The sequence below is a fragment of the Phalacrocorax carbo genome, chromosome 1, assembly GCF_963921805.1.
Source record: "Phalacrocorax carbo chromosome 1, bPhaCar2.1, whole genome shotgun sequence".
NCBI classification, from domain to species: Eukaryota; Metazoa; Chordata; class Aves; order Suliformes; family Phalacrocoracidae; genus Phalacrocorax; species Phalacrocorax carbo.
Genome location: NC_087513.1, coordinates 186,414,152 through 186,441,681, shown reverse-complemented (window position 1 = coordinate 186,441,681; position 27,530 = coordinate 186,414,152). Strand labels below are relative to the sequence as shown.

The 27,530-nt window shown below is 36.1% G+C and overlaps 1 protein-coding gene across 4 annotated transcripts in view; it reads right to left on the bottom strand.

Moving 5' to 3' along the window:
* The window catches only part of LRCH1 (leucine rich repeats and calponin homology domain containing 1), a 140,327-nt gene that overhangs the window by 49,846 nt on the left and 62,951 nt on the right, over positions 1 to 27,530 (bottom strand). For all 4 annotated transcript variants that reach the window (XR_010371144.1, XR_010371145.1, XR_010371146.1 and 1 more), the window contains exons 2-9: positions 22,648 to 22,792; positions 18,830 to 18,956; positions 12,297 to 12,402; positions 11,645 to 11,781; positions 9,779 to 9,906; positions 7,725 to 7,809; positions 1,939 to 2,044; positions 797 to 909 (exon numbers count right to left, since the gene is read on the bottom strand). Coding sequence is in view for 1 of the 4 variants with exons in the window: in XM_064440857.1 (XP_064296927.1) it covers positions 797 to 909; positions 1,939 to 2,044; positions 7,725 to 7,809; positions 9,779 to 9,906; positions 11,645 to 11,781; positions 12,297 to 12,402; positions 18,830 to 18,956; positions 22,648 to 22,792 (947 nt within the window). In the remaining 3 variants the exon portion in view is untranslated. The remainder of the gene's footprint in view (positions 1 to 796; positions 910 to 1,938; positions 2,045 to 7,724; positions 7,810 to 9,778; positions 9,907 to 11,644; positions 11,782 to 12,296; positions 12,403 to 18,829; positions 18,957 to 22,647; positions 22,793 to 27,530) is intronic.

The following is a 27,530-nucleotide window of genomic DNA, read 5'->3' as shown; positions in this document are numbered from 1 at the left end:
AGCAATACAGAGCACCAGTGTTCAGTAATGAACATTTTAAGGAAACTAAAGTGGTACCCAGATCTTTACATACAAAAAAGACTGACGGGTATAATCTCATAGTTTCTTATTGTGGATAACCTGTGTTTTCTTACATACTTTTATATACATGCACATATATGTTTTGTTACACACACAAATATCCACACAATTATTCAAATGCTCTTTCCTATCACTTATAGCATCTCAAAGTTCATAACAGTCAGCGTTTACTCCCAAAATCTACCAAGAAAGGAAGTTGCCAAATCTTGCAAAAGGTAGGTTCCTAGAATAATAGATTTTATTTTAGGTTTGATGTAATTTGTCTTTAGAGATCTCTCAATTTCTACTATAATTTCAAAACATTTAAGAAAATGTATTTTAATGCCATAACATTATTTCATAACTTTAGCCACCACAGATAATTCTGAAAGTCTTCTTCCATTTTACTAACATAACAAATACAAAAATTGCTCTATTCAAAATATAAAGCAAATAGTACAGAACACATCTCCCACTTTTTCTTAAATCCTTAAACAGAGTTAAAGGACAACTCACATATACTAGGAAGAGTTACGCATAAATTGACGTCCTACATTAACTGTAATCGCTTTAAACCTACCTGTTTATTTTTGCTTTCTCTATTTTTTATGTCAATGAATATCAATTGTGGTCTCTTATTCACTAAAATGTCTGCAGTTTGTCATTCCTGCTTGTTCTATACTTATGAATGCAGTGAAGATATAACCCTCCCCATTTAAAATTGTCACAAACTTGCCTTAATGTAAGTCATGAATTCAGTAGTAAGGGCATCCGATTCATCAAACTGATTTCCTGTTTCTCTTGCCTTATCATTGACAATCAAGTGAGAAGATCCCTGATGGAATCCCACTAATAACAACAATAAAAAAGACAGAAAAATGATTTCTGTTTCAGCTCAACATTTGTTACTTAACCCAATTCAATTGTATTAAATTACAGAGCTCAAAACCAAGCAAAGTTTAATTTTAAAGCATATTAAAAACCTCAAACAAGTTAAGACTTCTGCATTCTAAGGAGTGATGCCAATTAATTTCAAAGTTGTAATAAATCAACACCTTGGGCTCATACAGTTGTATATCAGAAGCAACAGAACTGGCATTAGTGCAGTTGGTTTTGAACTACACCAAATATGTCTTGCCAGCACCAGTGCAAGAACACAGCTGGGCAGCTAGAGAGTATTTAAGGACATTTAGATGTCTCGGCCAGTGACTTGCAGTTTAACGCAACTTCAGAGTTGTTATACTATAACAAACACTCAAACTCTCAGCAGAACTCAAACCGAATGATTCAGAGCATATGCCAATCTCTTGCTGCCAGGGGTATGAGGCAGTAATAATTTTCTCCTCTGATCCTATAACTTACCTTCTCCAGTGTGCCAACAAACACTGCAGGCAGGATGTAATGCTTTTACTATCTCACTTACTATTCTACTAAATTCTGATGAGTATCTCAATTCAAGTTCATTTAATCTAGTATGTAACGATGGGGAAAGGCTGATCTTCTATTTAAATGGTTTCCAAATGCAACTCAGTGAGTTCATCCTGCCATTTATCATTAGTATGTGCAGACCTTGGAGAAACATTTTTTTATCATTATATAGATATAATTTAGAAAAACATAAGTTACTTCAATAAAATTTAGATAAAATTACACCTTCTCTCAAAATCTGAAGAGATTTATTTCTTTCCAGGGGAAATGCTGACTTTGAATAATAAAGCTTTTTATATGCATTAAGTCCAACTACAGAAATAGACCCTGCTTTTGTACAAGATTAATGCTTGTTGGGCTGTGATTTTTGCAAATTGAATTTAGTCTTATACATAGAACTAGCAGACAGAATTTCCCTATATTTAACTTTTGCTTTTTTTACATTCCAACCTTTTCTTGAGTGAGCATGGTGACCTGAATCTTCCTTTATAACCTGATCCTCTTCCATGATGTCCGACATTGGAACATTAAAGCTGATAGTATCTTCATCAGATGGCTAAAAAGAAATAAGAGGAAACACTTGTTTCATCTCAAACCAAGACTGATAAAAAATATATGTATTAAGAAGAGTGCTTATGAAAGAACAGCAAACTAATACGCAAGAGACCAAAGCATCTAACATGACCAAATCCTGCTGTAGGAAGCCATAGTCACGCTGAATATATCCTCACATGAGGCTTGCCAAGCAGCACAATTCCTCTGCTGTCTTTTCCTATCTTCCTCACTGCACTAATCCTCTCCTTGCAGTGACACAGTTGCACTGTGCTGCTCTCTAAGTGCTTTCTTGGAACAGCTGAGAATAGGGGCTTCTTGTAGACATCAATGTCTGCAGAAAAACTGAGCCTCATATCACAGTCCTTTTTTCTTTTCCTCCAAGACTTTTCTCCCCTGCATTACCATGTAGCTTGTTAATTTAATGGCTAAAGCAAGCAAGATGAGATTTGTAGGCTGAGGCAGTATCTTTTATTAGATTAACTGGTAGAGCTGAAAAAAAGCATGAACTCTCAAGTACACTAGCTTTTCTTCATTGGCTTAAAACCTCACCCATTTTTTTCAGCTGTATTAGCCGGTACACTAAAACACATTACTTTTATCTACAAGCTTATCCTGTCTATGACTTTAAAGATAGTGGCAACACAAAGAAGTGCTGACACACCAGCCTACGCTTCTGTCCCATGCCACTAGGGCTCTGCTGTTCTGTAGAACTGGCAGCAACCTGCTCACATTCTCCCTTGATGTGAACTACAGCAAAAACTAGTAAGCTTTTCATACCGTTTCCCTCAGCATTCTCCTGGAGAAACTGGCTGCTCATGGCTTAGACAGGTGTACTCTTTACTGGGTTAAAAAACGGCTGGATGGCTGAGCCCAAAGAGTGGTGGTGAGTGGCAGCCATTCACAAGCAGTGTTCCCAAAGGCTCAGTACTGGGGCTAGTCTTGTTTAATATTTTTATCAATGATCTGGATGAGGGGATCGAGTGCACCCTCAGTAAGTTTGAAGACGACACCAAGTTGGGTGGGACGGTTGGTCTGCTTGACGGTGGGAAGGATGTCCAGAGGGACCTGGACAGGCTGGATCATTGGGCCAGAGCCAATGGTATGAGATTCCACAAGGCCAAGCGCTGGGTCTTGCACTTGGGTCACAACAACCCCATGCAACGTTACAGGCTTGGGGAAGAGTGCCTGGAAAGCTGGCTGGCAGAGAAGGACCTGGAGGTGCTGGCTGACAGCTGGCTGAACATGAGCCAGCAGTGTGCCCAGGTGGCCAAGAAGGCCAACAGCATCCTGGCTTGTATCAGGAATAGTGCGGCCAGCAGGAGTAGGGAAGTGATCGTGCCCCTATACTCGGCACTGGTGAGGCCACACCTTAAATACTGTGTTCGGTTTTGGGCCCCTCATTACAAGAAAAACACTGAGGTGCTGGAGCATTTCCAGAGAGGGGAAACAAAGCTGGTGAAGGGTCTGCAGAGCAAGTCTTATGGGGTTGTTTACTCTTGAGAACCGGAGGCTGAGGAGAGAACTCCACAACTACCTGAAAAGAGGTTGTAGCAAGGTGGGTATCTGTCTCTTCTCCCAAGTAACTAGTGATAGGACAAGAGAAAATGGCCTCAAGCTGCATCAGGGGAGGTTTAGATTTGATATTAGGAAAAAATTCTTCACTGAAGAGGTTGTCAAGCATTGAACAGGCGGCCCAGGGAAGTGGTTGAGTCTCCAGTCTTGGAGGTATTTAAAAGATGTGTATAGGTGGTGCTTAGGGACGAGGTTTAGTGGTAGACTTGGCAGTGCTGGGTTAACGGTTGGACTTGATGATCTTAAAGGTCTTTTCCAAACTAAATGATTCCACGATTCTATGAAAAATACAGTTTCCAGAAGAGACTGAGTTTTTATTCTTGCTCTCCCAAGATAGCAAGGGTACCACTAAAACAGTCTGTCAGAGCTTTGTGAATCTATTTCCCAACAAACCCACTGATGTTGCTCATTCTTTAGATGCTCTGTGTTTCTGTAACTTCCTATCCTGAGCATACATATTCCATACATGTATGCTGTAATTATAACTGCTATAATACCTATATAGTAGTTTGCTCCATATCCTTTAAGAATATATTTTTTAAGGAAATGGTGTTTCTCCATTTAACAATGCAGCCCATTGCAGCGCAAGTTCTGCAACGGAATGGGAGATTATTACATAAAACCAGTTATTCAGCTCCATAGTCACTAGCTTCCAGTAGAATTATGCCATTCTTGCTCCCTTGAGATGTTCATATTCCATACAGAAAATACTTTTTTAAAATCCTGAAGCTGAGATTTGTGATAAGGAATGGAGCAAACCTGATACAGTTTTTTAAGAGCAAAGCAAAGATACATGTGGTTATTCCCATTTGCCAAGAATACCCTGGACTTAACACATTCTGTAAATGTGGACCACCAGAAATGATGTTCTTTGTGAATAAACTGTACATTATTAACTCTGTGAATTCACTTTCTGTATTATTCTGCTGAAAAAAAATTCAAAGGGATCTTCAGGGACTTGATAAAGCTTTATGCAAATTATGAAGCTTTATAATGAAGTGAACTAACATTGCAGTACTGTTCTTATTTGTCAATTTTTAAAATAAATTTTAATGTTTAAAATAAATTTTAATGTTTAAAATAAATTTTAATGTTTAAAATAAATTTTATTTTAAAACTAGATAAATTAGTATCTCAAACAGAATATAAACAAACCACACTCCAAGTATTCTAAGCACAAAATTCACTAGTTCTTTCAGACCTGAAACAATGACAACCCAACAGCTAAAAAAAGACATGCACAATATAAACTCATTTAGACAGCCAAGGCTACAGTGAAGTTCCTTCTCTTTCTTTCAGGTTGTATCTCATGTGACATTTAAGCATTAGATTTAGTCTTTTCTAGTTCAAAGATTCATGTTTTGTTAAGTTCACAACTATAATTTGAAAATTTTACAGTAAAATGTCCTTATATGCATTAATACAAGTTCTGAGTACTAAAACAGGCAAGACTTTTTTCTCAGCAGAGTAACACATACAGCTTTTAGGGATATATTATTGAATGTTGGTGTAAAAAAAGCCATCAGCCATTCAATTTGGAAACAGAATCATTCCTTTAACAGGCTATGTCTCTTTCAGGGCTTACAGAGCTCTGCAATTGATTTTCCAGGTGTTTCCTGCCAGTATACTATGAAATAGAAACTATCCAAAGCAGCTTGCAATAATACAAACGTACTGCTCCTTCACAGGTGAAATACTGCGTCTCACTTCCTTCATACACAGTTTTATTTTTATTCAGCTGGCAACAGAAAATGACAATAGACATGAGAATCAAAAGTACCTAACTTTATTCCAACACTGAATTCAGATGATGCATTTGGAAAGAATATTCATGTACATTCTTGCTGGTACTAATGTATCACTGTTATGGGTAATAAAGCAGGGACACCATCTGGATCTTAATGAGTACCTTGTTCTTCTAATGAATTTTAACTGAAGAAAAAATAAGGCCAAAGAGAGGTGGAAAATGAATTAAAATGCTACACTGTTCCTAAAAGATGAGGTACATGAGTTCATTACCTTAAAGCAGAATTCACCTTCAAGTTGCTGCCATCAATTTTACAGCAACACTACAATATGTCTTTCACTTGAAACCCCCATGATGGCTATAGCTCTGAAGAACTGGCCCTGTAATGACCCTACCAACAAGCCAGTCAGAAATACGTAAATTGTTCATTTCATCAAGCACTTCCTCCTATGTGTATGGACTCAAAGCTAATTAATAAGCTTCCTAAAAAATACACTAGTATTCAAACAGGTAATTCATTTAAGTTACCATTTTTAAAGTTATACAAATGCAAGATGACTTTGTAGTATTTTCTGTAAAACAGCTGAAACTTAACAGCCACTAGCCTTCAAACTAAACTGTAATTTGTTTTTATATGTCCGATGTATTTAAAAAACCCTCCAAAAAATGTGTTTTGATGATCATGACTGATCATTTCAAGTTTATCTAATGTTTGGTATGCAGATTTCTGACTGTAATTAATGTGAATCTGTATTCGCAACATGTCCATATTTCTTGCACAATTCTCAATTGTTACACAGGTATTAAAGGTCGCCTCAGAAGTAAAAGTGAGTGCTGAATTTACTACCAAATACATTTGGGATTACTGATCTCAGCATCTATTTTCTCCTTAATAGTAGAGCAGTAGTCAGGCAGGGATGGAATGAGTAAATAGTTCTCATATTAAAAGCCTTTGTACTAATGAAAATGTATGGGTTCACTGTTGGTTGTCTTTAAAACAATTTTTTGCAGCATTCGAATTGACATTTTGATTACAGGAAAGATAATTTATTTTCTAAAGGTGTTATTAATAGCTAAAGAGGAAATTCTAGAATAACAGTTTCATTAACAAGCTAACTCAGCTTCAGGAAGCGTAAAAATGGCAAAGCAGTTTGTAAGCATGCCTGAATGGACTGCACGCTCTTACAAGTAGAGGGAAACTATTAGAAGTCTGGCTAGAAATAATCATAATTCTGATTCATTTCATCTAGCAGGAAACTTGCCCAAATACTTGAAAAAAAACAAACCCTCAGGGATTTCTAAGGGCTCTTGTATTTAAAAGAGCAATTAGTGAGTAAGTGGATTCACTTTCAGTTTGGTTTTTAGGACCTACAAATTCAGTACCTAAGCTTGATTCTTTATATATTTGTTTCAAAAGCAACAGAATCTCTTTTCCTCAAAGGAGGAAAGAAACACTAAAGAATCCATGTAAAATTATTTTAAATAGCAAGAAGTCCATTCTTTTATTGTGACCTGAATATTTCCCATTAGGTCAGACCACAAATCCCATTATTTGTACATTTCAGAAAGATTATCACTGAATTATGCTGCAAATTCTTTACTTAGTTACCATTATTTATCCAGTTCAACTCCAAATAGATTTAGTGCCCTGTTCAGCTGAGCAGTGCCTCAGGAAAAAGTTCTAGGAAAGCCTGTTGTAACTGCTTAGGACAACACTGGTCTCAGAAAGCCATCCTTTCTCTTTGCTCAGTCAGACAACATAGTTCAGAAGAAATTCGGAAGGCTTAATTCCAGCCCTGCCTAACTGCCAGAGCATGCAAACACATTAAGATCTGCAAAGTTTCTGAATTCCTACACTGCAGCAAACTGCCATAACCATGACATCACAGAACACACAAGGACTGGGCACACTGAAGTCCTGTTTATTCCCAACAGGTAAGAGTCAGCAGTCAGAGAGAAAAGGATTGAGAAGCCACCAGGCATGTAGCCTGTTAGGACATTTACTTCACTGGAAAGATCAGATATGGATTCTGGTTTGGTCCTCTTACTCTAGATTAAGTAAACTGCCTGAAAACTGTAGTGAATTTTCACTGTTGGCAGGTTGTTGACCATTCGTAAGCAAGTATCTCACTTCCCTCTTCAGAAGTGTACAGACAAAAAAACCCAACACAACCCGCCAAAAAAAGCCCCCCAGTTTCCTTTTATCTTTGTTTTAGCCATTTCTTAGCGAGAAATTCATGCCAAGGATGTGGCTGCAGTTTTGATGGCTAAAAACATATTTACACTGTTACCCCATTTAAAATATAGTCAAAATATGGCTGTGGAGGGAAGGGGAGCTGGACACAAAATTCAGGCAACTTACCTCTGTTGCTGACAAACGTTTATCACCATTATCACTACCAACACCTGAGTCTGAGTCCTTTTTACTTGGGTAGATGTCATCAATGCTAGATGTGAATTAAAAAAAAAATAAGACCACAATAAGAAGCTATTATAGCATTTACCATTAGAACTCTGTTCTGGTTTCACTTAAATCAAAGCAAAATTCCAACCAGTCTTAATGGACTAGGGTGAAATAGTTTAGTATGGTTAAAAACTACTCATTTGCAGTCTGGTGATAGTAAAATAGATCAGATGGAATAGCTGTCTAGCCTAATGACTAATGAAAACAACAGAAGCCTGCTACAAAGCTTGCTTTTGTCTATACACTGTGTAGAAATGCTTAGTTACTAGCTAAGTAGCACAGGAGTCTGACTGACGTCATCTAGCCATGGGAAAAGCAACTAAACTAGTTGAACTCAAACTGGAGTCAACTGATTTAATTCTAACCGTTGATGCATTAAAATGAACTGGTATTTCCCTGCGGCTTGAAGTAGTTATTAGCACAGAAACCTTCTTTTGTGCTTTAAAATAGACTTTGAAATTTAGGTTTTTAAGAAAACGACGACAGTAATGGCAACTGCTCTTCTCTCCTGGTTTCATTAAAATGAGTAGAGGTCATACTAGGTAAAGTACACTATTAGATGCAATACACTCCTCACCTAACTTTTTAAAATAGCTTTATTATCCTCTTATTTGCAATTCTCAAAGCTGTAATCCTAAATTCAGACTGACACGACAATTTAAAAAAGAACTTTATCAGTCTTCACACCAGTAAAATATCTAATTAATCCCAATCTTAAATCATCCCCTATCAGTAAACACAAAGGATTTTGTATAGAAACTGCATATGGAAATCCTAACTAGGTTATGCTTTTTCTTTAGAAGTGTGAAATTATTCTCTAAAATCAAAATCTGGTAATTATTATGAGACAGAGCATTAGGCTGTTAGTTACCAACTGGTACCTACTCTGTGCTACCCCCATACCCTAACCTGTATAATCCTGTATGGCCAAAACGTCATACAGGACATGACATTCCTGTCATTTTTTTCTTGTATACTAAAAGAACAAAACAGAAAACCAGCAAGTGTTTCCCAAACGGAAAAGTTGCTCTTCATCCGGGATTCTTTCCACCTTTGGCATTTATCTGACAGAAATCCACAAAGCGTCTCCAAACATACATGCAAAAAACTTGCTTGAAACCTTACCTAGATGACTGATAGGAAGATTCTGTAACAGGTTGTTTTTTTTCCCTAGGGTGTTAGCAGCAACATCTCTATTTTTATTTACATCAACACTTTGTTTTTATTGAGTACATCTCTCCAAAAATAGGGCATTATCGTTCTTTCTCTGATTGGTTATATTATACTTCCCATGTGTAATGAAGGAGGACTGGCTAAAAACTTGTTTCCTATTAGCTATGGAGACTCTCATAAAAAGGAGCTAGTTTCTGTCCTAATACCACCATATAAGATGACATTTCCTAAATGTTTGAAAGACATTAAAGATTTTGTATTTAATTTTGCTAACAAATTAGCACATTTCACCTTAAAAGGGTCTCAACAATTATACAGTTCTCTCTGCTGGATAGATAACAGTCTGGACGAATTTTTAAAAAAGCTTAAAACAACTACGCAATGAATGTATAACAACAATACAAGAAATTAAAACTCATTTAATGTGTTAACAGATTTACGAGAAAGTTTCAACACTTAATGATACTACCATCTCAATTATTTTCAATATATTCCAGTAGTCTACTAGTAAGATGTTAGATTTAAACTAAGGTTCACTTCTAAGCTCTATCTTATTGCTAACTTTAATTGGAACATATTGTTACAATACTTTGTTCTAAATTCTTATAGGGATCTCACTAGAATAAAATATATTAAAGCAAAACAAATCCGTGTTCCAAAAAGTGCACTCTAAATAGCATCTAAACAAACAAATCTCTGGAAGCTAAAGATATAAATATATTTATTTCACTTTGTTCAGAAGTGTTACATGAAAAAACAAGCGAGATTTTCACACGTACCTTTCTTCCACGGGCTGGGGCAAATGCTGCTGTTCTATGGCATTAAGATACAGTGAGTCTGCTGTTTTAATCTGACAGGCCTGTACAGTCAGATATTTGAATATATGCACCTTACCCTTCGTACAAATCTGTTAGAGAAGAAAAAAAGGATAGGTTTCTAACTAGAATGAAAGAAGTAATGTATTCCAAATGTCACTTAGCGCATAACTCGCAGAAAACCAACTCATATCATCACAATAGATATCACGTAAAGGAAAATGGATTTTATTCTTTTTTTTTTAATTACTAAGAACTACTTCAAGTACCCAAACAATTATCTGTGTGTAGTAGTATAAAAACCCTCAGAGCATAAAAGACAAAACAAGAAAAGAATTTATTTTATTTTTAAAAATCCAAATGAGCTTTTCACGCAAAAATAATTATAAAGTAATATATCATATGGCCTATTACTAACCATAAATTGAATAATTATTTTCCAAAATTAGTCAGTAATGACATTTAATTAATCAGCATGTCTTTTATACTCTAAGTCACATTGTTTTACTAGTGTCCAACCACCTTTATGATGCATTTCACCTGCATTTTAGAATTTTTTTTCTTTAACTGCAGACTTCTAGCTCAAGTGCTACTGCCTCTGCACCTCTGGTGCACACAAGCTTTCCTGGTTACTTAAGGGCCCCATTGTTTTAGACTTTGTATGAAGCTTGGAGGACTGGGAATGTGTATAAACTAATGTCACACTTCAATATTGAAAACATTTTGGTATTCTCCTGTTTTATTATTTTTTGTCTTCTATTTTTTTAAAAGGTACTTCAGATAAAGATGAGTTACTGAACTCTACAACTACCTGAAAGGAGGTTGTAGCAAGGTGGGTATCGGTCTCTTCTCCCAAGTAACTAGTGATACGACAAGAGGAAATGGCCTCAAGTTGCATCAGGGGAGGTTTAGATTGAATATTAGGAAAAAATTCTTCACTGAAGAGGTTGTCAAGCATTGAACAGGCGGCCCAGGGAAGCGGTTGAGTCACCATCCCTGGAGGTATTTAAAAGGCATGTAGATGTGGTGCTTAGGGACACTGTTTAGTGGTGGACTTAGTAGCACTGGGTTAACGGTTGGACTTGATGATCTTAAGGGTTTTTTTCCAACCTAAATGATTCTATGGTTCTATGTTCCCTGAAACTTGCTCTGTATTTTTTGAGTTTAGTAGCAGCATCGCCACTGGTTATGAAAAGCATTTCTCCAGCGTAATAAAAACTCTCAAGTATTTCAACAACTGTTGACCTAGAACAATTGCAGCTTTCAGAGATGTAGTTTAAATCTACTGTCCAGTAAGTCAACAACAGCAGCGAAGTTGTGCTTAAGCAGCAAGCACAGGTTCCATTCATTTATTATAATAATTTCTCAGCATGGCTTACAGTTCAGAACAGGAGTTTCATTTCTCTGTGTATCACAATCTATAAACTTACACTATGAAGTAAAATTAACTTCCCACAGATTTAAGTTAATAGTAAATCACTGTAGACCACCTACAACTGGGTTCTTATTAACAGAGAAAATTTGTCATTATTCCCTTTTTCAAAATTATATACATATTCTAACATTAAATTTCATATGCAGACAGGAATTACAAAAATAAGCAGGTAGCTAGCTGAATGGAAATCTTCTAGATTCATGTTGGTTCAAGTGATGCAGACTCATACACAGAACATAGCATACTGTCTGTGTCTTACGTACACATCAACAACTAGCGTCTGTGATGACTGACATTCAGAAGCCTGCAATTGCAGAAGGTGACATTTTATAAGCTAGAATTTGTTATCATCCGCTCAAAATTAAGGCACAATTTAAATTACAGATGTTACTTACTTGTGCTGGTGGAGATTGCAAAGGATTGTTCTCAAGCAGTAATACTTGTAACTGCACCATCTTTCTAAAACAAATTGGAATCACAAGCACTTTATTGCAGGAAAAGTCGAACTTTACCAAGGGCAGCTGTACTAGTTCTAAAAGTAACAAAAAAAAGAGAGACAGTGATATATCTGTATTTATTTTTGCCATAAAATAATATTTCTGAATAAGCCTTCTTTTGCATCAGGAAAAATACAAACTCAGGCAAGGAATACGATCAACATTTACTCCATTCTAGTCCATTCTATACTGGAAAAATGAAGAAAGTGTTATTGTTATAGAAATGGCAATGAATTTTAAAATTAATACTTTGAAATATTTTTTTCCCTGAAACTAAGCAGCCAGTTCCTGTACTGCATTCACAGGTAAGTACTTCTGCAACTTAAAAGAAGCCTAGAATCATAAAGATAATCCATTAAAAAACCTCAAGTATTGCTATTTAGTGAGTACCACTGAATGTTATAGTCTGCAAACTTAAATGGAATAAATTTGAACACAAAGTAATTACTACTTTTTAATCATATTTACTTAGATGGTAAAAAATACTTTCAAAATGCTAATAAAAGAGCTACTGCAAAGATATTAGGATTTTTTGTTTGTTTGCTTTTACCTTGGGGTAAAACTTCGAGGTAATTTCTTCTGACATTCAGTTCTTTTAAAGATTTCAGCTGGCCTATCTGCTGTGGCAAAGCTGTGATTTCATTACAGCTGACATCCTACAGCAAAACAGTAATAATAGAAATAATGAACTTTTTTTGTTCCTAAATATTAAATAATACAGATGTGAAATCATAGCTAATTTGCTGTTACACTGTAATGTTTTGTTAACCTCAAAACATGCAACCATCTATGTCCTGTCTTCACAATGCAAAACTAGATACATGAGAAAACATTTACCCATTACTTAAAGCCCAGAGCGAATTCTTATTTGAAGTTTATTTGAAGTTAATTTAATATCTATAGAAACACTCAAAACCATTTGCTGAAGATGTTTTACATTTTTGTTCTTAACTTTTATTCATGTGAAGTACTCAGTACTAAGATTATATAACTAAAAAAATTGATGAAATATAAAACTGCTACTGTGTGGATCTGATTTTTTTAAAAAGGTTCTTGTTCTTCTGGAGGGAATATTTAAGCAAAACTTTTCTTTTTTTTTTTTTTTAAGAGACAAAATAGAATTCCATTCAGTAATGATGCTTAGGAAAGGCATAATTTGATTATCACATCATATAATAGGCCATAATAAAATAGGGTCTTATTTAGTATTATACAGATATTCAACATATTATTGTAAAAGCTACTGCTTAACTGCCTAGAGAGGTTCTAAATAGGCCTGATTTGCATGACTAAATACAACTGATTTAATAAACTGGATGAGATTGGAACACATCCTCATTCCAGCGCTCCTAAAGAAATAACTGCTGTAAAGTTGAGTTGAAAGTACAGGGTCTGGCTATCCTGAGTATAATTTGAAGCAACAAATTTATATACTATACAGTAGTATTACTCTAATAAAAACTATAACACTATTGCTAACAAGCAACTGCTATGAATGTCTACTGAAGATCAGCTTCTTGGATTAAGTCAGCCTAAAATGAGATAGTTTTCAGATACTAGCTATCATTTTTACTGACAAACCATCTATACTCAATGTGAAATCAAAAGGACACTGAAACATCTGCTTACACTCCAGGCAACCTGCAAATTTGAGTAATGGCCCAATTCTTCCATTTCTGCATTAAAAAAAGGAAACCGTATTTCATAGTATGAGAGGTAAGTGGTATAATGCCAAATTTTCCTGAAGAGCCAATGGAATACTTTTAGGACATTGACTCCTACTCTCCTGATTGTTTCAAATAGATTTATACAGTATCTGGGAGCTCTAAGATTACAAAATTTCTAGCAGTCAGTCAGATTTCCAAGTCACCTCTTTGAAGATAGTTGCTTTAATACTAGTCATAAGCGTTATATTAACTCTCTATCTTCAAGCCTAAAAACTAATTAACAAAAGATGTCAGTAAAAGCAAAATGGGATCTGGCAATGCTGCTCATTGTACCAGACAAGTTTCTTCTTGTAACAGAATCTCACTACTGCTAAAGGATCCTTCCCTTGTCAAAACACAGTCAGGAAATTATTTTAGCTTTTAGACAAGGAAATTAAAAATCCCAGTTAATCAGTGCATCTTTTGCCCAAGTTGCCACAAAGTATGGTTAATTGCACTGTTCCCAGATCATTTATTTTTAAAGCTTTACTGTCCTATTTTTAATTTATAGACTTTAAACAACTTCATAATTAGTTACTCAATTTTTAGAGTACGGAATTTAAATTTAAAGTCACCTTGTGGCAGAGAAACTCTAGACCAAGCGTACTTATGCACAGACATCAGATCAAGGCAGGGAAAGAGAGAATTTCAAAGGAAGCGTGTGTGGGGTGGGGGAAGCCTGCCAGTGTGTAGCCTGGAAAACAAAGTCCACTTATAACCTTTCAAAACATCCTCAGTAAGACTGATCTGTTGTGATAGCATGTCAGCATTTACAAGATCTCTGGAGACAGTGGTATTCTTTATCCTACTACATACTGCAATCCAACATTTCTTTTTTTATTACTTTGTTTGAATAGCCATGTAAAACAAAAACCTATAACATTTCTAGTTACACTTATGGGCTTGATTGCTATTAGAATTCACAAGCGAGTATGTGACAGAGACAGCATTTATCTTTCCCATTACCTTGGCAGTAATGGAAGCAATACTATCAAATTCAAATGCATCTCATTTTCAGGCTAATAATTTTTTTAAAGGAACTAGATAACCAGCAGTTTGGAACTTCGCTTCAAGAACATCTGCAGACAACTGAAGTGAAGTCCAAACACCTACTCATCTCATTTTCAGGCTAATATTTTTTTTAAAGGAACTAGATAACCAGCAGTTTGGAACTTCGCTTCAAGAACATCTGCAGACAACTGAAGTGAAGTCCAAACGCCTACTCAAGTTCCAGGGGCTACTGTTTGCTGAAGGTCAGACTTCTTGCATTAATGCTATTTCATCCTGCCATGACAACACAGACACAATTTCTCAAGATTAATGTAAGGCATATTTAAATTTAACATTGATTTCTGTGGCTTGAAGCTCAATGGCATGAAAACAAATAAAAACCTTCAACATTTTTCTTTTGTTTACGGTAAAGTTTAAACAGTCTTACCAATAAAATTCAGCATAATATAAAACCGAATGTGATACTCTGGCTCCATATTTATTGACACACAGGACTTTATCCAGACCATCCAAATTGAGGTAAACTTCCCCCTTACATCCATTTTAAAACTTGGGATTCCTGACTGAGCTGTTATTCCTAAAAAGCACGTGGATTCTGTCAGAGCTTGTGCCATACAAGACAAACTGAATGGTAAAAAGAAGTTACACAGTGCATGAGCACATGGATCCTTTTACAAAATGGAAGGCAGCAGGTCCCACTTGGTCAGTCTGCTGGCCCAGATTACATGAATGAGGTGAAGGACCTAAATCCCAGCTGAGAGATTTAAAGGCTTCCAACATGAGACAGGAGCATCCCAAAGTTGGAGAATCATAGAATGCCCTGAGTTGGAAGGGACCCACAAGGATCATCAAGTCCATGTCCCTGCACAGGACAACCCCAAATGCACACCATGTCTCTGAGAGCACTGTCCAAGTGCTTCTTGAATATCGCCAGGCTTGGTGCCATGACTGCCTCCCTGGGGAGCCTGTTCCAGTGCTCCACCACCCTCTGGATGAAGAACCTTTTCCTAATATCCAGCGTAAACCTCCCCTGGCACATCTTCCTGCCATTTCCTTGGGTCCTAGAAGCAGAAGGCTGCTCCCTGAAGAAGTAAGAAGTGCAATATTGCCTGATAGGATGTAGAACGTTACTTTGCTGTACATCTGATAGTTTTGGGTGCAATTAACAAGTTATCTCTGCCCAAATACTTTTCTTTGATGGAAAAGAATGTTCATATTATCTTCACACCAGTTTTGCACTCATCCTCCTGGTTGACAGAAGAAGTATGACTGAGTTATGCAGCTGCAAATAAAACTAGGTTCCCCAACTAAATTTTGCAAATAATTTTAATATATCCTGCAGGTAGAACAATCTATGTGTTATTTTGATGCTTTTTAGATAACTGTCAGATCTACATAACCCAGAACCCTAAAATTTAAATGAATACCTGAAAATTTACTGCATATAATATCCAAGCCATTCTATGCCGCAAGTATGAAATTTATATAAATACATATGGGTGTTACAGAAAAAGAACTGCCTACCCCATTTTGGAAGAGAGGGAAGAAACTAGTTAGTTGGAAAGATCTGACCTAATTTACAGCAAACTATGCTTGTATCATTCAAGAGTGACTACAGAAGTAAAATTTGTTTCAAAAAGTCAGATTAAAAAAAACACACCCAAACCCCCATTGCTATGTACAAACAGATTTTACTGCATGCAGCCTGTGAAAAGCTGTAACACACGGAGAACCTGAGGGTGCTCTGCAAAGTCCTAGTAATACAAGAACTGAATGCAGTCAGGTGGCACCTGACTTCTCAGGACAGATGCCCTGGGCCAGCTCAGCAGCAGTGCTGCTGTTTGTCCCAAAACAACAGCTTGCCCTGCCAGAGGGCTGGGTGGTGGCGTTTCTTGAAGGCCACATCCTGTTCAGGCTGGCATTGCCCTCACACAGCTGAATGTTTTGTGCAACAACTGCAGCATGACTCAACCTTTTTTTATCTATTTTTTTTTTTAATCATTTTAGAACAACGATCACCTTATCTAAACTGCATTATATTACTTATGCCAATACAGATACTGGCTCTCAATCCTACCACTATTTGCTTCTCCCAATACATCACAGTTTAGTCATTTCCAGCTAAGTAATGCAACTCATTTCACTGGAAATGTACCACAGTGGCATTAAACTAAGTAATCATGTCATCTGACCAAGCCCTGCCTAATTTAACAAAAACTTGTTATTCACTTGCCCCATCCCCTTCTAATTACAAAGAACTAGCATCAAACCTTCTTCAGCTTTCATAATTCTTTTTGGCTACCAAAGTGACATGTTTTTATAGCCTCTCAACTGAAATATTTTTAGAGCAGGAATTGTTGTGTTCTTCATTACAAAGGTTTCAGTGTTAACTGAAATTATACTCTAATTGGAAAGCAATACAAAAATCCAGTATTCCAGAAGTTAATTTATACATATGATTTGTTCAAAAAAACCAAACAAGCCCTATCTCCTTTGACTATCATCTACATTAATTTTCAAGCTTTTAGTTTTTACCTTTTCAGAAGTCTAAAATAAGGATAAGGGCTACTATTAAGCTAGGTACAAACTCTTACTAACCAGTGAAACACTTGCAGCACCAGCAATGCTAGTTCACCTTACTGGGAGGGTTCAAACTTGAAATTGGAGGGGAAATTAGATATGAAAGCACTTCAGCAGCTCTTTACTGAAAATACTACCACAGACCTCAGTTAATAGAAGTAAAACGGATGGTTTTGATTGGACAGAAACAAGCCAAGTCTTTCAATTACTTCATATTAGCGCCCCACCACTAAGCTAGGCTACATTTAAACTAGAAGCAATCATGATCTAACAGGTTCCAGTCTTTGTTTATTATCTATTCAGTCATCTTATCCCCTAAATTAGGATGTGTTTAGTACTGTCCGACTTTAATTATACATAAAACTGGAACTATAAATCTTTTATTGAATGTATTTTAAGCAAAGCAGAAACAATGCTATAGCCTAACAAATTAAATCAAAACAATTTCAGTAATCTAAATAAAGCCATCACAGACACATTCAATAAACTATTTGATAAAATAAATTAATAACGCTTACCAAACAAAACAGAACAAACTTGGTAGTCTTTAGATCAGGTACAACCCAGAAAGGAAAAGTTAATTATCCCCCAAACCTCACCAAGAGCCAGATCAGTTGTAAAAAATACAAGAAGCCTGATACCACAGGATGCTGTACAAAAAGAATACTAGTTGCCACTTCATTCCACAAATGAAGAACCAGTAGCAGGATCGTGCCCTAAAACAAGGTCAGCTCAATTTCCGTAACATAATTTAGTAGAGAAACTACTGTTATAAAAGGAACCCCAACAGGGGTTGGACAAGATGATCTCCAGACGTCCCTTCCAACTTCTACCATTCTGTGATTCTTGGGTAACATGATAAGCAGGCACATTCAGGTACCAAAAAGAGGTGCAAGGTAAACGCAGTCAACAGAGATATCAGCAGTTGGAAAAAAGTTCAAATATCATTGTTATCCTCTGCATAAATTAGCAGCATCAAAATGTAGTTCATTTGTCAATTTGTATCTTAGGAGGTTAAGGTGAAATAACCAGAAGACGTAACATACGTGCCACTGAGAATTCAGAGTCTCAGCCTACAATACACAAAAGAGGAAGATGAAGGGAGAGAAAGGGATGCACTCTCTTATATACATTTTCCACATACAAACTTTAAAAAATATGTGCAATTAAATTAATTTTAAGTTAAGGTACCGAATAATTTTTGCCTTTTCAGATTCTCATTTATTAGACAATATATTATAGGTGGCCTACTGCCTGCAGAAACAGTAGTCATGTGGACAGCTTTGAAAACAAGAGGAATATAATTGTTTTGTAAATGTTTAGATGGGTGTTCCAGGAAAGGAAGGTTGCAGGACAAAAATAGTGAAATAGACTGAGAAGAACAGTATCAGTAGTGGAATGCAATGTTGTAAGTGCATAGTAATAACAGACAGAAAGGAAGCAGAAGGGGAGGATGCTACAGCAGGGCATACAGCTTTGCAGAGCCTGATGAGAGAACCAGGGACTTGAGACAGCAAAACAGAAGCCAGTGCAAGTGATGAGTAAAACTCAAAGATGATGAACTTTGAAGCTGAGTTGTGAATGAACCAAGGGCAGTGACATTGTTTAGAAAGGTCCTGAAGAACATAAAGAAAACTATTTTTATGTTACTACCCAACACACTTGAGAAGTCCAAAAGTTTTTTTTTTACCTGCATTATAGTTCAAATATATTTGCAAAGTGGATTTTACTGTTTCTAATAAAATACAAAGTCAAAATAAAAAATAAAAAAAGATCAGTAACATACCAGTTCCATTAACTGTTTTAGCTGACCTATCTCTTCTGGAAGGGAACCTAGCTTATTGTTACTTGCAATTAAGACTTTTAGAGGAAGACCACACAGGCAAGCTGGCAAAGAAGAAAGCTGATTTCGACTGCAACAAAACAAAAAAACAAACCATTAAAAACACCAGTGACATTCTACTGTATACTCACATAAAGTCTGAGAGTTGTAAAAATCCTTCATTTTGATGGGTTAGATTTTATGCAGATAAAATTTAAATTTTTAAATGGCAGTCAGTAAGGAAAAAACTGCACATCAAAAATATCTGCATTAATACTAAACAGTATTGTGGAATATCACCACTCTGGAAAAAATGCATTATATCAGTTTAATAATATTGTAATGCCTGGTTGTCACCTAGAACAGCTGTTTCCCTTCTTAATGAATACAAGAAAGTCAACCGAGACAGTATTTTGCAATTATTTAAACATTCCTATGGTTTTCTGTGGCAGTATAATGGATGTCTGTTGTTCCAGCTGGAAGACAAATAAATTACAGATAAAATTGTTATTTTTTCAATTACTTCAAAGCACACTTATAGTTACAGATTACTTGCTTCTTATTGTTCTATGATTCTTTGATATTAACCCAGGTAAATACAGCAAAAAATTCTGTGACTATCGATGGTTCAAGTCTTCCCAAGAGTCACACTGAGCCATTTTATCTCTGTATCTCTTACTTTTTCCTAAAATTGATAAAACAATTTTTTGAAGTGACTGGCATATGCCATTTTATTCTTCATACCATATTTCTGGTGGGGAAAAAAAAAAAAAAAGTGAGCAGATTTTCATGAAAAGAGTTGCAAGGAAAGGCAAAATTTGGTAGAAAACTTCCAAGAGACTTAGATTCTCATTCTAGTAACAATTACTCAATGTCCTGGTTTCAGCTGGAATAGACTTAATTTTCATCCTAGTAGCTGGTATAGCGCCGTGTTTTGGATTAGCATGAGACTAATGTTGATAACACACTGATGTTTTAGTTGTTGCTAAGTAGTGCTTACACTTAATGAAGGACTTTTCAGCTTCCCATGCTCTGCCGGGTGCACAAGAAGCTGGTAGGGGGCACAGCCAAGAGAGCTGACCCAAACTGGCCAGAGAGGTACTCCATACCATATGAAATCATGCTCAGTATGTAAACTGGGGGGGAGTTGGCCAGGGGGCAGCAATCACTGCTCAGAGACTCGCTAGGCATTGGTCAGCAGGTGGTGAGTTGCTGCATCACTTGTTTTTCCTGTGTTTTGTTCCTTTCTCTCATTTTTTGTTCTTTTCCTTTTCACTACAACTTTTTTACTATTATTAATGTTGTTATTATTATTATATTCTATTTCAATTATTAAACTATTCTTATCTCAGTCCACAAGTTTTCTTACTTTTGCCCTTCCAATTCTCTCCCCCATCTCACCGGGGGGAGGGTGAGCAAGCAGCTGTGCAGTGCTTAGTTGCCACTGGGATTAAACCATGACGCTCAAGAAGCTAGAACTTAAAGATGACAAATGCCATGACCCTTTGTGATCGCCAGATGATTAAAAGTATTAACTTCTTGTGATTTGTGGATGAATTCCCAGAAGAAACTTTAAGTGAAACAATAACATATTAACTACTGTCTGTGCTAGAATATTTGAAGGTTTTCTTAAAATATAACTTCCTCTTTTTTAGGGGTATTAACCTTTAGGAAAACAATGACCAGTAACTTAACATGGCACCCCAGTAAGAACCACTTTAGATAGCTTCTGCATGACTGTTAGGGCTTCAGAAAACAAACATGCATGACTAAACTCTGAAAACAGATAGCGAAAATTGTCCTGTGTAATTTCAGTAAGAGTTGCAATTGAAACAAAAGGCAACAAAAATCAAAATTCCACAAGTCTCAAAACATTTCTTCTTCAATTGCCAGTCCAGTGGTCTGCTACAAAACTGCACATAAAGACGTATATTCATGTTCCACACAACAGTCTCAAAATGTTTTACAAAGCAAGCTATCATCATATCTCTGTTAACAGGCAGATAACAAATAACATATCAAATACCAAACCCAAGGATATTAAAAATGAGAAATCCAACTACTAACCAGCAGTAGTGGAAAGAAAGAATCAATGCTTATTGTGGAGTCAGGATTTTCAATTCTAGTGCCTTTACAGAAGACCAAGACATAACTTATTCTAAAAAATAAGTAGAAATAATTTTTTTTAAGTTCCAAAGAACTCAGATGGAGGAAGCCTAGAATCTAAAAAAAGTTACACTATGCAGCAGATCAGACACCAAAAAATTATAATCGAGTAAAAATCATTTTTAAGTTCTGTAGAACTCAGAAGCAGCCCACTAAGAGATAGGGAACAGCACACAACCAGGGCAAGTGAGCAATAAACCATCATTAGTTTAAAAGGAATGTCTTTAAATAAAACATGAACAGTATCCACCAATGCCCAAAGACTATGTATATCTCTGGCAACAGTTTCTAATTCTATTTAACATATGTGCTCTGCTGGTAATAGGCAGAAAAATATTCATTTTAAATCTATATTTTTCTTGCCAAGAAACAACATGGCTAGCAAGTCAAGGACATCTCTCCTTCTACAGACTGCTTACTGTGTTCAACTAAGATGAGGAAAGGGCACATCCAGGTGAAGAGGAGATTTTATGCCGAGGGAAATGACCTCACTTACTAAAACTTGAAAATTTTCCTTTCATTTTGATTGACTCATTTACTGCGGTATGTGATATTAACTCTGTAACTATTCTAGGTTTGTCATGAGTCACACAAATTCCATCACTACACTGAGTTCTAATGGAGTTCATTCTAATTCCTAAATTCACTAAGATGTTTTACGTAATATTAATAATTTCATCCACTCTTAATTTCTTTATTTATATCTAACAAACACTATCACAAAATTTCAATTCCTGTTCTTTCCATGTGTGCAGATATCAGGACACATTATTCTCTTTCAATTTTTTGAGCCAAAATTAGTGTTCCATGGTGGCCAAAACTGCAATATAGTAACAATACAGCAAAGCTTTAGAAACATCTGCAATGTTTACAAAACTGATGGTCAAGCCTTCATACCTTGAACTTAAAAGCCCAAGAGCCACTTTGCCTCCTGCCCAAACCTCATTCTCACAAAGAACAGATTATCACATCTTGACTATTACAGTTTTTACATACTCAGCTGCAAATAAACCTCCACATCTTGTCCCAACTGAAAAAGTGCTGGCATTCCCTCTCTCAAAAATAAATGTGCATTCACCTGCACTTTAACCAGTAGCAATTCACTGTACCAATTAGTATTCACGCAATTTTTTCATGAAAAAGACAAAGGTGACTAATTCTTTGCACCTTCCTCCTAAAAAGGCAGTGACTACACTTCTTCATAGTAAAAGGATGCTAGTGATAACACATCATGCTTTTCCTCTCCATTCACCAATATTAATCTTCTGTCTCTCCATCTTTTTAACTACAAAAGCATGTCAAGCCTCACAAAATTCATCATCAGAAGGGAATTAAAAGAAACCGACTGTGCTAATGTGATTAGCATTCTGAATTTGCTAGAAAAATAAACCAAAGAAAGGGATTAATATTACTTGGTCTTTCCTTAATTAGTTTTACATTTTGGCCTTTGCAATGCCTTCATACAGAGTTGTATCTACAGACAATGAGTTTTTGCACTACTGCTTCCAATCAAATGAAAAATGTAGTCAGTCGTTCCAAAAACACATAATGTGCAGACAAAAAAAAAGCTTTACACATTTGCAAATAAACAGATTATGTGGCAAAGTTACGCTTACCTCAAATTTAAGTAGGTTAGCATTTGCAAGTTCACTATGGCATCTGGTATAATTTTAATACAATTGTGGTATAGATTTAGTGTTTCCAGTGACACGAAATGGCACAACTCCATAGGAACCTCAGTTAATCTATTCTTGGATAAATCTGAGAAGAGAAAAAGAAAACGTATATTTTTTGTACCAACAGAAAGATATACTTTGAAAAGCTATGCTTCTTTATTAAAATAATGTAATCCTACAGTAAGACAGCAAATTAAGCCAATGTTTTTATTACACAAAATAAAACTAGTGCTAACTTTCACAATCTTGAAATGGAACAGACTGTGTATAAAAGCAAACATTCAATTACATTTATTCCATCTAATAAAAAGTAATTATTTGAAGGACTCAATATGCTGAGGAAATACTTGCAAACAGAACCAAGTACAGATCCCAAAGCTCATATAATACACCCAGAGATCCAGCTGGTACACAGCTAGACATCTGCAACAATGACAGTGTTTAGAGAAAACAAACAAGGATTGTCTCTAATTTCTTTAAAAAAAAATTTAAAATGTTCTTTGGGCAACACTTCAAACTGACCTGTATTTCCTAGATCTCAATCCATTATAAAAGAACGTTACCTATAAAAAATGCTGAAGACCTTCAGGAATGGATTTGATGTAAGTACTTACAAGACAACAATGACGGATTCCAAATCCCCCAAGTGAGTGCTTGTACCCACAGAACAAAAGCTTTTAACTAGTTGTTCATTATTTATTTCTCATTTTAAGCACACAGACACAAAGGAAAATCAGTAGGAAGAAACATTAGTGAGCTTTGCTTCTTAACTACCACAATATAAAAAAATGAGGTATCATAATACTGATGTAAGCACAAGTCATAAAATAGTAATGCATGCCAGCGTTCTACAGCATTAATTGGGTTCAAAGAAACGTTTAAACAGTGTTGCAGCACAAACATCTCTTATCATCAGAAACTGCACAAATGCCACCTACCCATACAGCCAGACTGATAACTTGACCTGAAGAACAGTCTTTACTGTTTTACGTGGAGGGAACAGGAATGAACCTGGGCAAAAAGTGAGATGTCTGATGGGAAGGATACAACAAAAAAATGGAACTTGATGATCTTCTCACTTCTTCTCTGCTGCTATTTCAAGCCTCCTCCCTGAACCTTCTAAGCTTATTTCAAAACTTACTTTCTTAAACTACATAAAAGGGAAAGCAGCCAAAGTATAGCAGATACATTTTCAGAGCGCTGATGATCTGAATCCTCTCTTTAGGGCCATAAAGCAATTTTTCGCTTTTGGAAACAACAGGCAGAAGCCTGAAGATCTTTTTAGCTTCCTTTGCAGTTCCAGACTCATCAGTCTGCTGCACAGAGGCACAGCTTGAGCTGAAAACTATCATCAGCAGAAAGGTTTTATCATTTTTATTTTTGCTTGTCTCCTGCAATGTGAGCTGAAATTCAGTTCACTCTGTTCCCCTTGCCAGATTCCACTTTGCTTCACTTCATTGATTCTGACAATTGGCTTTGTTATCCCATCCTCTACCAAGACAACAGCAACAGCCTACAAGTGCAGTAATCGAGAGCAGCCCTGCTGACCCAAATGGCAGTATGGTTGAATTGAGCACCTCAACCAAACTTATTCACTTCTAAGTTACTACACAACAGCAATGCTTGAACTGCTCTGCTTTCTCTTACCAGGCTTTGATGGTAGTTAGACGCAGCATTACCTCAGCTTCTCCTTTCCTTCACTTCTGCCAAACTAAAGCATTGCCTATTTAAGTGAATGGTATTACTGTTTCAAAGGGGGAGAAAGCTCATCAGTGTTGGTCTGTTTCAGTGCTTTAACCCTCTACTGTTTTCTATTTATCATGACAGTATTTGTTTACTAACATGGCATTTAAAAAAAAAATTACCACTGGCTCCCTCTCTTGTTGCCTTTCTAGCTGTGTTGACTATCAGATATTAGCAGAAGACTGCCATGCTATAACTTTTTGAATCATGCAGGGGATCTTATTTTACAAGTTGATTGCAAAGAAAACCTTTTTTTTTTTTATCACACTTTTCTGCAGTGAGTGACATCACCACATGCATACTGCTCTTGTTTCCTCCTTTAAAGAAGAAGGAGCAGCAAGATGCAGAAGAGTGAACCAAACTTTACGCCTAAGCTGAAGACAACCTGCATGGCACTGGATGATACATGGAGAGTGACATCTCATCCCTCATCTGATCCTTCTCAAGTGGTACAAAGATCAAAAACTGTGAACACAAAAATGTTACTACTTCTCAAGCTACTAAAACTGCAGCCTACCACCTAAACTCCATCTTCATGCATGTTCTCATGTACCTTCACACTGAATAAAAGGGACTGTTGCCACATTTGACTTACCCTCGGAAAGTTCTAGTACCTCAAAAAAGTGCAACGGCACCTAGGCTGACCCTGCTCCTATAAGGGACATTACTATGACAGTAATGTTTTTGGTTTGTTTTTTTTTTACTATCCTTTTTTCACAAGGGCTTTATCTCTGTTAATCTGAAGGCCAAAACAAAAAACCCACAGATCATAACAGACAAATTCCTTCCTGTCACCCTCAGGACTATGTACACAACAAAGGAATTCAAGAATTAACTTACAACAACGGAAGTCAATTATTTGTTACTGTCTAGTTATCACAGTTTAAGATCATTTCAACACTTGTATCTATTGTTGCTTCCTAAGTAAGAAAAAAACAATTCTATTCACAGCACAAGGCAGAGGAGTAAGAACCATCCATCTTATTTGATACCATTGTAACTTAATAGGAAAAGCATAGGTTTGCTGCTAGAATTTCCTGCTAAGAGGTATCATTACTACCAAATATGAATGCCTCTAAGGAACAGTCCTGGAATGGAATCTGACATACAGAACGCTCATCATCTTTCTTAACTAGCAGTAATAATTTTTGCTAAAAACCAGACTTCCCTGATCAAATAGAAGCAAAATAAAATTTACAAAAGACATGGTTTTTATTCAATCCTAGAATGAATGTGAGCCTCTGAACACGATGCAGCTATGAAGAAAGCCTAGCAGCTTTCAGATGTCTCCGAAAATGCCATATGCGGAATACTCCGTACATGTCTTTGGAACTGAAAAGTAAGGAAAACAGCCTGCATAACAATTTTATACCGAACCTCTGAAATTTACATAATTATTTTGATATTACTTTATACAGAGGCACTTTTGCCTCAAATTAGATTCAGACTGATTATAAGATGCAGTATCTCAGGTTTACTCTGGCATTTAAGTTCTAGAACAAAATACAAGGGTTAAGCCTTAATGAACTGCAGACCCTTTTGAACATACTGAGAAAAACAGTGCGCATGTAAACTTTCTGAAAATTACTTTGCAAAGGCTTTCTTGGATTCATTATTTAGGAAGAAAGAAGAATGCAGAAACTAAAATTTTAAACAATTTCTGAAAATATTTTTAAAATACAGAATTAATTGGCAAACTTTTACTTTCTTACTGTAATTTTTTAACTCTATGCTTCCCAAATCACTAAGCTACACAACCCCCTTCCTTCATTAATTTGTAGAATAACACTTCAGGGTAATTAATAATAATGAAGTTACTGTAAAGACTAGCTCTTGCTACAGAAATGGAAGTGAACAGAAGGATAGAACTTGCAGGTGTTTACAAGAATTTTTATTAATTTGCTTATACTGTCTAACAAATTAATCAATCTATGATGGCAGAAGTACACTTCATGGTTGCCAAGACAGTATAGGCAGGTTTCACCTGAGATGACTATTTACTGTAACTTCCATTATGAAATAGGTAACAAATACAAACAAATACAGAGGGAGGCCATGCACTGGAGTGAGCTTTTTTGTTTTAAATGAAATACACTATTCATTCATTATTTGTGACATGAAGATGTTTTCAAACTACATCTGGCTTCACTTCATTTTTTTTCCTGCCAGGAGCAAGTCTGTTAAAACTCCAAGATAAAGTTACAGAACACAAAAGAATAAGCAAGCCAGTTTAGAAAAATATTAGATGGAATCGTGTTCTTTTTAAAAGAGTCAGCATAGTTCTGGCGCTATGATACAGCTTTTGTACAAGAAATGTTACTATGTTGGAAGATAGACGGGAACTACACAAAATAAGCACTTCCTTAGCTGGGAGCGAACAATAAAAAGCAAAGAGTTCAGACTGGTAAATGAGCATTTAAACAGAAAACTGCAAGCCTTGTTTGGTGACTGGCATGCTACATGGCCAGGGTCCACGTTGCCTCATACCAGCGATAACTGACCCATCTTCATGGCAAAGCATTTCAATTCCTGTAGCTCTGAATATGTCCACCACAATGATGTACCACCGCTGACCAGGACCTTTCTGACTTCGTGCTTTACAGGCAGATTAGCAACTGCCACTATACATACATACACATGGTATAAAACACTGCCACTGCAGAAACCAAAATGGCATTGTCAAGATAACCAGAATAATATTAGAAGTCATCTAGTTGCATTTTTTTCAGTAAGGTTACCGAAGTGCTCCAATTTCCCTACCTTCATGTTAGCAAAACATTATTAAATACCAGTTATTAATACATTATTAAATAAAAATTGCAGACTATTCATGGGAGAACTAACAATTTAAGCCTTTGAGTCAGAACAGCATTTCATTAAATTAATATGCATACACATTACCACATCAAAGCTTAGCCAAGAATTTTAATGAAAGCAGTATTATCAAAAAGCAGTGATTTTAAATTTTCAGATTATAGAAAAATTCACTACAAATTTATACTTCTAACACACAAACCTACAATAGACAAAAGTTGAAATTATGCAGGTAAGCATCTATCCACCATTGAACAGGAAATTTT